Source organism: Cotesia typhae, unplaced genomic scaffold, assembly GCF_013202065.1.
Source record: "Cotesia typhae breed Kobodo isofemale line unplaced genomic scaffold, CoteBio_Ctyphae scaffold_152, whole genome shotgun sequence".
NCBI classification, from domain to species: Eukaryota; Metazoa; Arthropoda; class Insecta; order Hymenoptera; family Braconidae; genus Cotesia; species Cotesia typhae.
The window spans coordinates 11,074,795-11,088,960 of NW_027423776.1; the positions used below are offsets into that span (position 1 = coordinate 11,074,795).

The following is a 14,166-nucleotide window of genomic DNA, read 5'->3' on the forward strand; positions in this document are numbered from 1 at the left end:
AGTACACTCAAAAAAATATACAGTTGATTCTTTGGGAAAATTTATTCTTGTTAATAATTAAAGTTAATTCAATTAATTAAATTCAGTTGATATGGCTAATTTTTTTGGTACAAAAAACTATTTAAATAAATCCATCAAAAAAAAAAAATTTTAGGACGAAAATTTTTTTAAAAATAATTTTATTCTTAAATAATCAATTTTTTTTTTTTTTTTTCAATAAATAATTTTTAATACATCCCGAAGAATGAATTCTAATATTAATAAATTAATTAAAAAAAATTCATTTGAACCAAGAAAATAATTTTCAAGCCTTTAATTGTTTTAAATGAAGACAAATAATTTTTGAATCAAGTAAAATTAACTTAAGTTGAGAAAAGTTTTTTAATTTAATAATTTTTTGACTCAAATCAAGATCAAGTTATTTAAAAATATAAATTTGATTCAATTTTTTTTCTGTGTATAATTTTCAAAAAATTTCTCCTCGATCCAAATCAACAAAATTCCTCTGTAAAAAAAAATCCCCAGTAAATTTACCAAAAAAGCATTTTAAAGGCTAAAACCACTTAGAAAAGCGTATATAAATACCAGACACGTTGAGCATATCGCCGAACAAAAGTGTATTCACGCCGCCATTAATTTGTGGGTTCGCAAGGTGGTACAAGAAGAGGATTTAGTGAGCCACTGGCAGGCAGCCTGGAGCCCTTCTAATGGCCATTGCGATGTTTGTGGTCTGCAGTGCACACATAGACACACCGACGATCGACCAACCAGCACACCATCATCCAATTCCGCAATTCGCAAGTAGAACATCTTCTATTATCCAACCTATCTGGTATCTGGTATCTCCATCCCTCTCCCGTTCGGCCAGTGACTCACTTGCACATAAATACATAAATATATATAGCCGGGTCGCGTGTTATCTCCTCGCCATTGCAGCTACACCCACCCTCTCCTCTGTCTTTAACCCTTAACCCTCCGTGCTTTACACAGTAGGTATATATGATAATATTAACTGCTGTATACAGAGTATTACAGAGCTTTCCAAGCGATCCCTCGAGTACATTCTGGGCGCAATTGTTCTCCACCCCCACCCCCACCCCCACCCCCACCTGCGATGATAAAAGCAATAGCTCTTGCACATAACATTATGGCGATCTTCCGTGTCTCCGAACAGTAGGTTATCCTTATATACAACCCTAGCTTCCTACTCTCACCCCCTCCCTCTCCTTTTTCTATTCTTATATCTATATCTCCGGAGCAATAAATAAATAAGACTTTAGTTCTTATTCTATTACATGAACATCCATAAAAAATATAGAATAAATAAATAAATGCTTACAACATGAAATACACAAATGATCGTGAATATTTTATTGCTACATTTCTTTCTCTATTATATATTTTTATATATCTATAGATTTAATATTGTGACAGCGTAATAAAGTAGTAGAATCACAACTCACAAAAGCCCCAATAAAAATTAGAATATGTTGGTACAACTTTATACTTTTATTGCATCCGAAAATTTTAAGTCGCTTTTTTAGTTTGGAATAAATTATTTTTTAGGTTTATGGATTATTTGGTTGATATAAATGTTTTTTTTTTTTTTTTTTTTTTTTCTGTTGAATAATTAATATTTGGGTTATAAATTAGTTTTTTACTAATTTTTTTTTAATTGCGTAATTATTTTTGTAAAACTTTTCTTATGACTGGAAAATTTTATTAAATTTTTAAAGTTTTAAATTTGTTTGTAATTTTTTGTATAAAAAGTTTAGTTTTTAATTATTGTATTGATTTGAATGCTAGCATAAAAAAAAAAAAATAATTTTTTTAAGTCAATTTTATTCATAATATATTAAAAATATAAATTTTGTAAAATAAAATAAAAATAATATATTTACCCAATTAATTTCCAATTAAATGCAGAAAAAATAAAAAATAAATAATGAAAAATGAGCTGATGAAAAGCAGAGTAACCGAGTATGCAGTACTTAAGTTAAAGTATAATAACGCTAACCAAAAAAAGTAAATCGTTCGGGGTTTTTCATCTTTTAACAGTAATTTATAACGACACGATCCCGTGCAATTCATCTGTCAGCTGGTCCGCGAGATAAAGCGCAGCTCGTTAATTTCGGATCAATTATCGCGCAGGCCCGGCAATGTGTCACCGGAAAATGGAGCGTACACTCGCAATAACGACCACGCCTACAGAACTTATTGCATATAAATGGATGTATACATATACACAACCCCCAATAACCCTCGCTCTCTCACAAATACAGATATCGCAGTATAATTAGCTATTTCTTTTTAAATGGATCCGCGAAACTATTAACCATGTGAATCTCGAGTAAGCACTCTCTCATACTCGTCGTCACGCTCGTTATCATATCGAGCATATATATATCATTAAATTATTTTATTAATTACTTATTATTAATAACTCATTAAACAAATAAAAAAAAATAAATAACAGACTCACCAGACATTATCTTGTAATTCAATTTAATTAGACATGACATCAATACATACATATATATATATATATATATATATATATATATATATATATATATATATATATATATATATATATATATATATATATATATATATAATACAATAATTAATACCAATTAACTTATTAACATATGTGTTGTATTATAATCTACACTAATATTTTTTTTTACATATTTATTTACACTGAGATCACATTTAAAGCATAATATATTTTTTAGTTAACATTAGTATTAATAATATATATATTTATTTATTTACAATTTAATAGTTCATTTAAATTTACTAATTTTTTAATCACATTATTGTATAATATATAAAGTTTATATTTACAGTTTAATAAATATTAAGAAATTATTTTTTTTTTGTGTGCAGTTATTATTAATTATAATTTAATTAAACAAAATCATTTAATAACATAACAGTCTTGATAATAAAGACATTTGGCACGATAATAAGCTCTAAACTAATTTTTTCCACTGAGAAAGTTTTTAAATAAAAGTTAATTTTATCAACAGCTGAATTTTCATTTTATGAAAATACACTGGAAAAATTTTACCAAAAGTAAAAAAAAAAAAAATATTCCTGAAATTTTAACAAAAATTTGGAAATTTTTAAAATTTTTCTCAGCTCACTCTGGGTACACTAAAATAATTAATTAGGTAAAATTTCCTCGCCATCATCATCGACAGGCACAGTAGAGTGATTGTAGAGGCCCTGAGCCATCAACTGAAGAGCAAGTGGATTTTTCTTCCCACTGGATTTCTTGATCTTAGCGCGTTTGTTTTGGAACCAAATTTTTATCTGAGCTTCATTGAGTCCAAGCTCGCGAGAAAGCTGCTGGCGCCTGGGTTCAGTGAGGTACCGATTTTCATTGAACTCAGTCTTCAATCTAACGAGTTGTTCCGCGCTGAAAGCGGTCCTGGGTCTTTTGTCTTCAGGAGTTGGTTTGTCCGAGTCGGCTCTTTTGACTCTCCTGGTTCTAGGCCCTAAAAGACAGAACAAGCAAAAATTACCATCAAAAATCAAGAATTAAATGGAAAAAGAAGAAGAAAAATGAAAATTCGGACTCACCAGAAGAAGGTCTGTCAGAGTATCTGGTACAATAAACCCAAGCGGGCCACAAACTCTGATTGCTGTTGGTAGAGTTGCTGGGAAGACTATCCCCGCTGACGGATTCCGCAGCAGTGGAGGCGGCAGATGACAAGGAGGGTGTTCCGGTGAGAGATCCCGTGAGCGAGCTGCGGTTGCTAGCGAGACTCTCAAGACTGCCACTTCTGCTGAGACCAGAGTGCCTCTGGATGGGAGATGAGTCTCCGAAGTATTCCCTGTCACGGTGAACCGCGTAACTCGAACTGAGTGCGAGGATTTTGGCTGTAGAGTGCGACAAGTCCTTGGGGTTTGACGGAGATTTGCACTTGCTAGGACTTCCATGAGACTTGGTGCTTAAGATTGCACTGCGGCCGAATTCCGGACGCAGGATGTTCACGATGCTGAACCTCAACGGCGGGTCGTTGTCCTGGACCGGTTGGTGCTGAGTACCAATGGTATCAGTCTTCGGAGACGGCGAGCTGAGCAGGTGATTGTGGAGGTGCGAATGGTGGCTCAAACCTAGCCTTAAACTATAAGCACTCTCCATACTGGTCAATACTACGCTCATTTTGGTTACAGTCAAAAAAACAAAATCAAACGGTGATTTAACTGATAATCAGTAGGGCTGATCAGTAATCAGAACGGCTGATCAGGTTGCATCTAGACACTGCACTGCACTGAACTGAACTCTCAACTGCACTTAACACTTAGGTGGTACTGGGTTGACGACAAATATTGCCGATTAGCTTGTAGACTTATTCCGTAGTGGATTGAGTGCCCTGACAGGTCAGACTGGCTGTCCATCCGTCGGAAGGTGATGTCTAAACTACGGGCCTCAAGTCCCTACTTACGGCGTCCCTTTCTCCGAGAACTCTCCACCTCTTATAACGGAGGAGCTACTCTTATCCTTGAGACTCGGGTTCTTGTCCTCTTGCTCACTCTTCCTACACTAACGCTCCGCTGCTAGACACCCTGATTGTATCTCTATTAACACCGCGGAAGACCCGCCCACTGCGTCTTTAAGTCCCCCACTCTTTGGTAAAGAACAGTGGTGGGGGCTGAGCCCCACTAGAATTTTATAATTCCGTCAACTAAATCTTAATCACCGTAGACCAATTCGCAATTTAAAAGTTACTTGACAGACTCGCTATTGTTTTACTGAAATTCTAACTTTTTGTAAGGTCAGAGGCTTTGAGGCCACGCCTAGTTGGGCCACGCCTCTCGTGAGGCTAATCACGCCCACGGGGCCTTTGTTCACGCTAGATTGGAGTTAATTCGCGATTCAAGTTCAGAACCATCTTTACATTAAGCTGAAAGAGACGCAATGATAATACCGGTGAATTTATAAGGGACAAAAGCTCTGATATGGAGTTACATAAGCTACCAAAAATACAACATACGTATGTATGTATCCATTACAAAACAGGTTTTGGTATATTGTATTTACTGCATAATTTATTAACAACCACGTATTATTATCGGTTAAAAAAATTACACCGTATAAAAACGGTGGTACATAATTTTATTTTAAAAATAAAAAGTATATAGTTGAGATTTTATAAAAACATCATATAATTTAGCAGGCATATTTCGACGAGTGTCAAGTAATGTTTCTGATAATTACCAACTAAAAAAGTTGGTACACTATTATTTATTAAATGCGGGCATTGATATCGAATGTGTGAGTGTAAGGCAATTTATTTAAAATATAATTAACTTGGGTAACTCTCAACGTGCTAGATAAATGTGTACGACACATTTACATGACCAAGTATTTATCTGTTGTATATATATTTATATGTGTTTTATATGTACACCAGATATGATTACACGCATGTCGTGATGACGAGCATTAACATGCAAATTGTTTTATCTATAATTACATCAATGTTGTTGTAGTGAGGTAGTGAGTATAGCTGCCGGAAAAAGGTGCGACAATTGGCACTTTAGACCAATCTGTTAATTATATTTATACCTACATCATTAACAACATAAATATATATCGCTTAGATAAATGAATAGTAATCAAAATAGTAATATAATAATATCAGGTGGAAAAAAAAATAAATAAAATATAATACATACGTTTAATGTATATCATATGTGACACGTTATTAACGCATTAGCCGGTTCAGCCACGGAACTAAACGCAATTTCAATTGATTGAATGATTGAGATATGTTATTTATGGTTATAAATAAGTAATTAAGCCATTGCAGTCGTTTTTGATTTAAAAACGGCTAGTCCATTTCGCGTCAAAGAGGTCGAAGTTTAACGATTGGGGGCTTTCAGGTTCATACAAGTTGTGTTTTGTTGAAGGTTCGATCTCTAATAGTATTTATAATAATAAATACATATAATAGTGGACGTCGACCGTAAATAAACAGGCTTAATTCCCTCCGGGGAGTCGCGTCGCCAACATGGCTGAGACTTTAAATGAAGAACGACCCAAGAAATGTATATATGGGCGAGGTAGATAATTCTGAGATAGGATTTTTCTGAGACCCCTGGGAAGATATTATTTTGTAAAAAAGGATGATAAACTTTTGGAAACTACAACGGGTGTAGGCAATAAAAATTGCCTTTTTATAGACTATCTTAATGGGTAATTAGTTTGAGAATCTGAACTAGCATTTGCATGGTGGAATTTCGATTGGGAATTAAAATGCTCCCAAGGAAGAACGTTGAATAAAGAAGCGTGAGTTGGGTTGTTGAAAATAAGTAAGAAGTAAGTTTGAAATAAGAAAAATAAGTACAATGTGTTAAAGCGGATTGACTTACACGTTTACACGTAACACGATTTTTTTTTTTTTTTTTTTTTTATTTAACTTGGACTTGAAAGTCAATAACAAAAATAATAAAGTTGAACCCAGAGCTAGAGGAAGAAAAAGAAAGGAACGAACTAACGAAAATAAAAAATAAAGACAGATCGTGTTCTTTTTATTCATGCCTTCAGTACGTGATTATTCCACGAGCGTGTTTTATAAACGGATTCTATTTATGGTACTGCGAACTCTATAATCAGCCACCACGGTACGACGACTTACTTCGAATAATTAATTCAAGCCACACCTACGCGAAACCTGTTTTCGCCGAATCATTTCACACATATCCCCACCTCAAGAATCAAAAGAAAGAAAAGTGGGCGGAGTTAAGAATTAAACACGCCTACTATGTTCGCGATATCGCGTGTCGAGTGGGAAACTTGTTACGTTCTTTATCACAACGTTAATATAACGTTACGCACATAAGAATAATCCAACAATGGTTTAATAATTGAAGAAAAACGTTCACACCATTATCTCACGAGCAGAAAACTACCGTTGACTTATGGTGCCAGATCATGTAAATCATAAACTATATTTTCCTTCTATACTTTAATAAAATTTTTCACCATCTAAACCATTTCAAATTTATATTCTGAACAATTCGCATTATTAATACAAACTACCAAATTATTTTTTTTTGCGAAAACAAATTCTTTTATTTTCCGTGGGCGGAGCTACCCAATCCCACGCCCTGTTTCTCCAGGAAAATTAAATTAAAACAACAGAAGATTAGAAGCCGATGGAATAAAATCAATACACATATAAACCAATCCAATTAGCAGAGCCCCAATTGGATTAATTAATACCAAATTAAACGGTATAAACTTCACTCCTTCCTGGTCCAATCCCAGCAAACTTTCCCACCAACACAAAAGACCTATTTCAAACAGATACATTTATATATTTGTTACCATTGTATTATCACAGCTTAAAGTTTGAGCATATGACAACCTAATAATGAGAAACAGCCCTCTCCTGAATTTCCGCAGCAGATAACCAACCTCGGGGATGAAGCTCATCACGTTAACACAAACATTTGCGTCTATCATCTCTCTCACTTACAGTTATTATTTTCCGGGGGATCCCAAAGTAGCTGTTTATACCAACCCCAAAAGAGTAGTATGCACACCCGGTACATAGTGGCGAAGATAACCGCGCCCCAGGGACCCTCGTTTATAAACCGTTCTTTGGCGATGGGGGAGCATCCACTACTCCCTTACTCTGATTTATCGGTCAAGTGATAAACGAGACGAGCTCATCTCAGACTGACACACCACACGCTCATACGTGCCCACCACACCATACACACCCTTCGACGATACCATTGGTGGGCTGACAAAGGTAAGGCCTAAAATCGACAAAATGGGTCTGCAGCTGTTACAATACACATAATGACATAATGTTCAGGGGTGTGCATTTTATATACATGTTATCCATTGTAATAATGCATCCTTATGTCGTGGTGTGTCAATGCCCGGTCACGCTCATTTTTTTATTGTATTGATACATTGTGAGGATCTGCAGACATCACCAACATGATGATGTTTCCTCGGAATAATGAGACGTATATGTATTTATATTCATGGAGGTATGTATATTTTAATTAATGCGACTTTGCTGGGTCTCCTCGGTTGTGCTAATTTTTTTTTTTTTTTTTTTTTTTTTTTTTCAGGAGTACTGCTGCTCGGTAACTTGCATCGATGATAAATTATCTTGAAGGAAAATCCAGGACTCAAATTGAGATGGATGGAAATAATAGGCTCATGTATATGTGGACGATCAACTTGATAATTCTTGCGTCGGATGAGAAGTGATTGTAATGATGCGTGCTGTTGAACCAGCTGCGTATTTTTAACCGAGCTGAGGTGAGTTTATTGCATGACTGGGGTCCAGCCTCACAGGCAGTAGCAATAAAAAAATTTTTATAATGAAAAGCTGCCGTGATGGATCGCGAAAAGACGATTCGTTACGTTCTCCGCGGGGATTGTTATCAGAGGCGAGTGTAAGAAGTTAGGAATAAGGAAGACTTTTGGGAATTGGCCAGAGAGAAAACTTTGAGCATGCTGATGGCTTAGGGAATTTACTTTTTGACTATAACCCCCTGGGCGCTTGCTATCCTACCTGCCGAGGTTATTCTCATTCTGATGCCCGAATTTCGTCACGGTGACCATCTCTTACTATTACCCTTGATATTATTCTACGTGTTTATATATTTATGTTTATATAAATGTGAATGCACACCACAACACGCAATGTGTTCTTTATTTCGAAATATCAAAACTATTTTACCACAATGCCTACTATTCACGCTCCGGCGAGTTAATTTTTTAACTGTAAGCGTATTTAACTGTATATGGGCTTTTTTAAATATAAATACCGGGCCTATAATTTGCTTCTAGTCCAAATTTTATACTTTTACGGCAGGTATAAACATTTTTTACGTATTTTCATTATAATACAAGCTGTTAAAATTTTATTGAAATATTAATTTTTTACGGGAACAATAACTTCATTTTTTGTATTCATATTGAGACTAATTCGGTTATAAATTCCGAAGAAATTTAGATTTTGGTCTCTAGACTATTTTTGGTATGAAAAATTTTACTTTTCATAGTTATGACTTTTACTTTTTTTATTATAAGTACAATTATACCCTGAAGTTTAAAATTTTTATGTTTTGATTGCTTTAAAAAGAATTTTTGATGTTATTACTTGAAGAAAAATTTTTTTTTGCTCATAGAACCAGAAGGAATATATACTTAGATATAATTACTTCAAAATGGACATAGAGCAATTTAACAGTTTCATTTCGTTAGGTAGTAAATTGTAATATTTTTTGAAAGAGCATTTTTTGTGCTGATAAATTTATTTTTATCAAAATAATTAAAAAAAAATTTTTATCACACTAAAAATAATCTAAACTGAATTTTTAAAAAAGAATTTCGACGATTTAAGAAAGCCAAAAATTTTTAACAACCATAAAAACAGAAGGTCCGTAAATTGAAGGCTTAAAAAAAAATTTTAACCGGAGGAAAATAGAGAGTTCCCAAGAAAATGGACAATGAAAAATTTCTCCGCGAGTCGATTGTCTTTGAAATCTTCTTAACTTATGACTTTGACACTTAGAGTGACTGGTTGATCCGGATTACTAGCTTCCAAACAACTAAATTCCTAAATAAATACCTCGACGATAATAAATATATAAATAGTATAAGCGTATTATCTCTTTATCTGTAACAGAGTTATAGAAAGCGAACAATTCTTTTCTTATTTTTGTTTAAAATCTAAGACTTGCTTGCTTGCTATTTATATAATTCCAAGCAAAAATATTTGGGCACAAGTATAAATTTCCGTAAAAAAATATTTTTGGTCCTTACAATAACAGATCCAACACCGAGACGAAGTGATTCTTGCAGCCGTTGGAAATAAATACGGGGAAAAAATAAATGTCAAGGTTTTTCTCGGGAGAATATTATAAAAACAGAAATAAGATTGAATGTTTTGTTGTGATGGGCTTGATGACCGAGTATGAGAACGAGAATAAGAGGCTAAATAAGGAGAGAGAAAATAATAAGGCGAGAAACGAGCCATGAGACAGAGCCGAGATGGATAGAATGAATTGGAGTTTATCTTGTCAAGTTTTTGAACCCCCGGCGGCTCTCAATTGGTCACAGGTTACAAACGAGAACCCCCTGCTGGTGTTAAATATAAACAAACCCTTTTTCTCTCTCTTTCTTTCGCTCTTTTTCGAGATCAAACGCACCACCAAAAGTCAAATCATTTTTATAACCTGTCACAATATTATTGCACAATTTTCAATTGAAACATTACAAGTTACTCCTTTTTTCTCTGAAGGATATTTCATTACAATTTTTTTTTTTTTTTTTCAAAGAATTATGACGATTAAATATTTTATTTACTTTTTTCCCACAGTCTATAAATGTGAAAATATTTTTTCAAAGGTCTTCCAAATTCTATTCAAGGCAATTAAATTTATTCTTGATTTAATTCTTTTTTTATTTTTTTATGTAATTTTCACAGAAAATTTTGCTTTGATTTTTAAAAAGTTCTAAGGATTAAAAAAAGTGTTCTGGTTAAAAATAAATTAAAAATTTTCTACTTTTACATATTATCAAAATTTAAATAAAAAAAAAAAAATCACCGCCTTTGAAAAAAAAAAAAAAATAATTTACCTTTTAAAGATTAAAATAAATTTAGTAGCCATAAAAATAAAAATTGTTACCGTTGGGTAAATTTATTATTAAACTATTCTTTATAAAATCGGTAAGTCCCGTTGATAAAAATCCGATGCACACGTGTTATCATTTATTTTTATTTTTCCTAAAACTATCAATTATTTACTGTAATATAAAAAAGTAAATGGTTATGATAATGATAACCATAAACATTAAGAGAGACTTTTAACAAAAGGAAAAAGGTTTATAAATGTAATCACTATAAGTAATGATAGATGATGAGCCGAGGCATAAAGAAATAAACCCTGCATGAAGGTAACAAGTAAAATATGTAATGCAACGTACAATTTTCATAAACACTTATTTTGCAGCTGTGCCTCTTTTCTTGTGTGAGATATCTTATAATAATAATAATAATAATAATAATAATAATAATAATAATAATAATAATAATAATAATAATAATAATAATAATAATAATAATAATAATAATAATAATAATAATAATAATAATAATAATAATAATAATAATAAAATACACATAGTATGTATATGTGCTTAAAGACAATTGTAATTTAGTGTTAACCGGTTTGGTTCATTTTTATAATAATAATTGTCTGGATTATTAAGAGAATAAGAAAAATTTTGACTCCAGCTTTGTATATTGTGAACTATTGACATTTTTAAAGATATAAGCTCATCCCGATGTTCCACTCATCAAGAGCTTTCAATTGAGTACCCACATCAATTTTTCATATATTTATATATATATATGTATATATGAAAAATATATCAAAAATGTATGTGGGTACTCAAATGAAAGCTCTTGATGAGTATACTATCGGGATGAGCTTATAAATTTAAATACGTCAATATTTAAGAAAGTACAGCGCAATTTAACAAAATGCAATATTTAATAAAGCAAAATTTTATGTATTATAATTCATAAATCACAGTAGTCACACAGTGACTGCAAGGATGCTAATTTAAAATTATTTAATTATAGTAAAAAAATTTGTTTCTCAAAATTTCTTTTTCTAAAAAAATTAATGAACTTTTTTAGCTCAGACACAATATGGTCGATTTATCTTGACCATGAAATTTCGAAAGTTTAAATATTTTCATTGAAATATAAATGTTTTCTTCTTCATAACAAAACAAAAATTTTTTTGGCACGAAAATTAATCTGACATTTTTCGTAGGTAAAAAAGATATATACTTAAAAATTTAACGGTTTGTAATTTTTTTTTTGAGACCATTTACAAAAAACATGTCTCATTTTCTTCAGAGGAAACCTGTTGTGGTCTTTACGTCCTAATTAGTAAACAAAGCATTGAAAAGTAACAGTAGGACACTTTAAATTACCGTAAATATTTATAACGTTTGTAAATTTGAAAAAAAAAAATTTTCACCTAAAAAATTCTGTTATTTTATAGGAAGAAATTTTTTGCAAATAAATTGAGTAATTTATTTTGCAAAAGTGAAAGCGAAAAAAAATGATTGATGATTTATAAAAAAATACAGTAGAAGGGAGGGAGGGAGGCTTAAAAAAACTAGACAAAGAGGAGCTTGTTACCGTGATATGTAAGATCTCTACAGCTTGTTATCCATGTAGCTCCGGGGCCGCGACTGTGAAATTTCTTGGCCGGTTAGAGCCAGTACTCGCTGATGCTCTCGTTTGCCGTTCACTTTCTCGTTGGAAGTTGGAACAACTTAAACGTAAAATGATTCTAAGTTTCCATTCTTCGGTTCTGGGCAGCTTATTCAACTCCTTTCCTTGTTCTTGATATTGCCGGCTTTGTCTTGTTCATCTGCTGGCGGTGCTTCTGGGTTATTTTTTAGTTTTTGGGGATTTTTTGCAGGCATTATAGGCATACGCCCTGCGCTATCTTCTCGTGACGGTCTTCTGGTGCTGTGGGCATGAATACCTGCCAGCTTTTTCTTATTCTTATATTTACACACACGCCACCCTTGAACAAGTTACTCATTCCTTCACGCTAATAGATTTTTTTACTATTGTAGTTTTTTGTTCAAATTTATTTTGTCTTTTTTATTGTCCGGAATTGTTTATTCATTCGATGAGGAAATAACTTTTAAATTAGTTTTTTTTTTTTTTTAAGGTAAAATTAAGTGTGTTTTTTAATAATAATAATAATAATAAAATTTCTAACAAAAATTAGTTATTATTATTATTATTATTTCAAAAAAATTTTAATGTCAAAATAATAATAATAATAATAATAGTCTGATGAAATAATAATAAATTACAAAACACTCTAATTAATATAATAATACTTTTCAACAAACATCAATCAATTATTTCGCAATTAATTTGCAATAAAATATTCTTTATACTTATAAAAAATTACATTTGACTTAAAATTATGATTAAGAAATAATAATTAATAAAAATAAAATGAGTATATATAATATAAATAGAAAGAAAAGTATAAGTAATCGGAGTGGACAGAGAGAATTGGCTGGAGACATATTTAAAATCCGTATCACTTAACGAGTAGATAAAAAATAATTGATCAGACCGAAGCAAGAGCCAGCTCGGATAGTAGCGAGCAGCGAGTAGGGGAAGGGGAGCGACTAAGTAGTAGAGGGCCCCAGTCGTTAAGCCTCTCGGTCTTAAGGTCCTAAGGATCCTCCGATCCTCCTCAGCTACATACAAGCCGTACTGAGTAGATATATCTGTATAGCTATATACGAGGGTATAAAATATAAGGCCCCGTATGGGTCCGGTGGAACCGCAAGTTGGCGAGTTATGTAGGAGAGCCGAGGGTTGAGAACCGCGAATCGACGTGTGTGGTCCCTTCGGCGGCGAGGTGCCGACACTCAAACGTTCCTCTCTCCCTCCCACCGACTACTATACCACCGATTATTTTTTATTTTTTTGCCTTCTTCTCCTTCTCCATCTACTTATTCCTACTCAAGTCTCAAGTTAACTCGGGATCTTGTTTTATTCAGCTTTATTTGCTCCGGCTGAATCATTCCTCCTATCCTCCTATCCTGCCTGCCTGCCTGCCTGCCTGCATTTATATATTGTTTATATATTTATATATTTATATATTTATATGTGTACCTCTACCTCTTCTTACCTAATCTTTATTCAAGTTACTCCCGTCCCCCGCGGACACTTTTACCAAACTCTATTTATTTATTATTATTATTATTAATTAACAAGTCATGAAGAATATTATTCAGTAAAAATCTCCCGTTAAATTAAAGTATATATAATTAAAATTATTATTTATTGAAGTATATTTTATTTTTAATTGATAATTATTGATTTTATTAAAAAAAAAATTAATATTTTTATTAATAATTATAATATTAAATTTTTTTTTCTTGTCAATATTTAAAAAAGTACTGTGCAATTTAATATAGTTAAGAAATGACATTGTATCTTGTGAACTATTGACATTTTTAAAGATATAAGCTCATCCCGATGTTACACTCGTCGAGACCTTTCATTTGAGTACCCACATCAATTTTTCATATATTTATATATATATATATATATATAT

The 14,166-nt window shown here is 32.4% G+C and overlaps 1 protein-coding gene across 1 annotated transcript; it reads right to left on the minus strand.

The window, feature by feature from the left end:
* Positions 1-2,917: 2,917 nt before the first annotated feature.
* Positions 2,918-5,154, minus strand: LOC141535836 (homeobox protein engrailed-2-B). Its single transcript, XM_074255984.1, has 2 exons — positions 3,592-5,154; positions 2,918-3,506 (listed from the first exon to the last, which is right to left on the minus strand). Exons 1-2 carry the CDS (start codon positions 4,175-4,177, stop codon positions 3,172-3,174), a joined length of 921 nt encoding a protein of 306 aa, XP_074112085.1. The 5' UTR covers positions 4,178-5,154; the 3' UTR covers positions 2,918-3,171.
* Between the last annotated feature and the right edge of the window lie 9,012 nt (positions 5,155-14,166).

Excerpts from the sequence above, each read along its gene's own strand:
- LOC141535836 (XM_074255984.1), bottom strand. The coding sequence starts at position 4,177 with ATGAGCGTAGTATTGACCAGTATGGAGAGTGCTTATAGTTTAAGGCTA. Across the intron at positions 3,507-3,591 it reads CTCTGACAGACCTTCTTCTG|GGCCTAGAACCAGGAGAGTC; the intron begins GTGAGTCCGAAT and ends TCTGTCTTTTAG.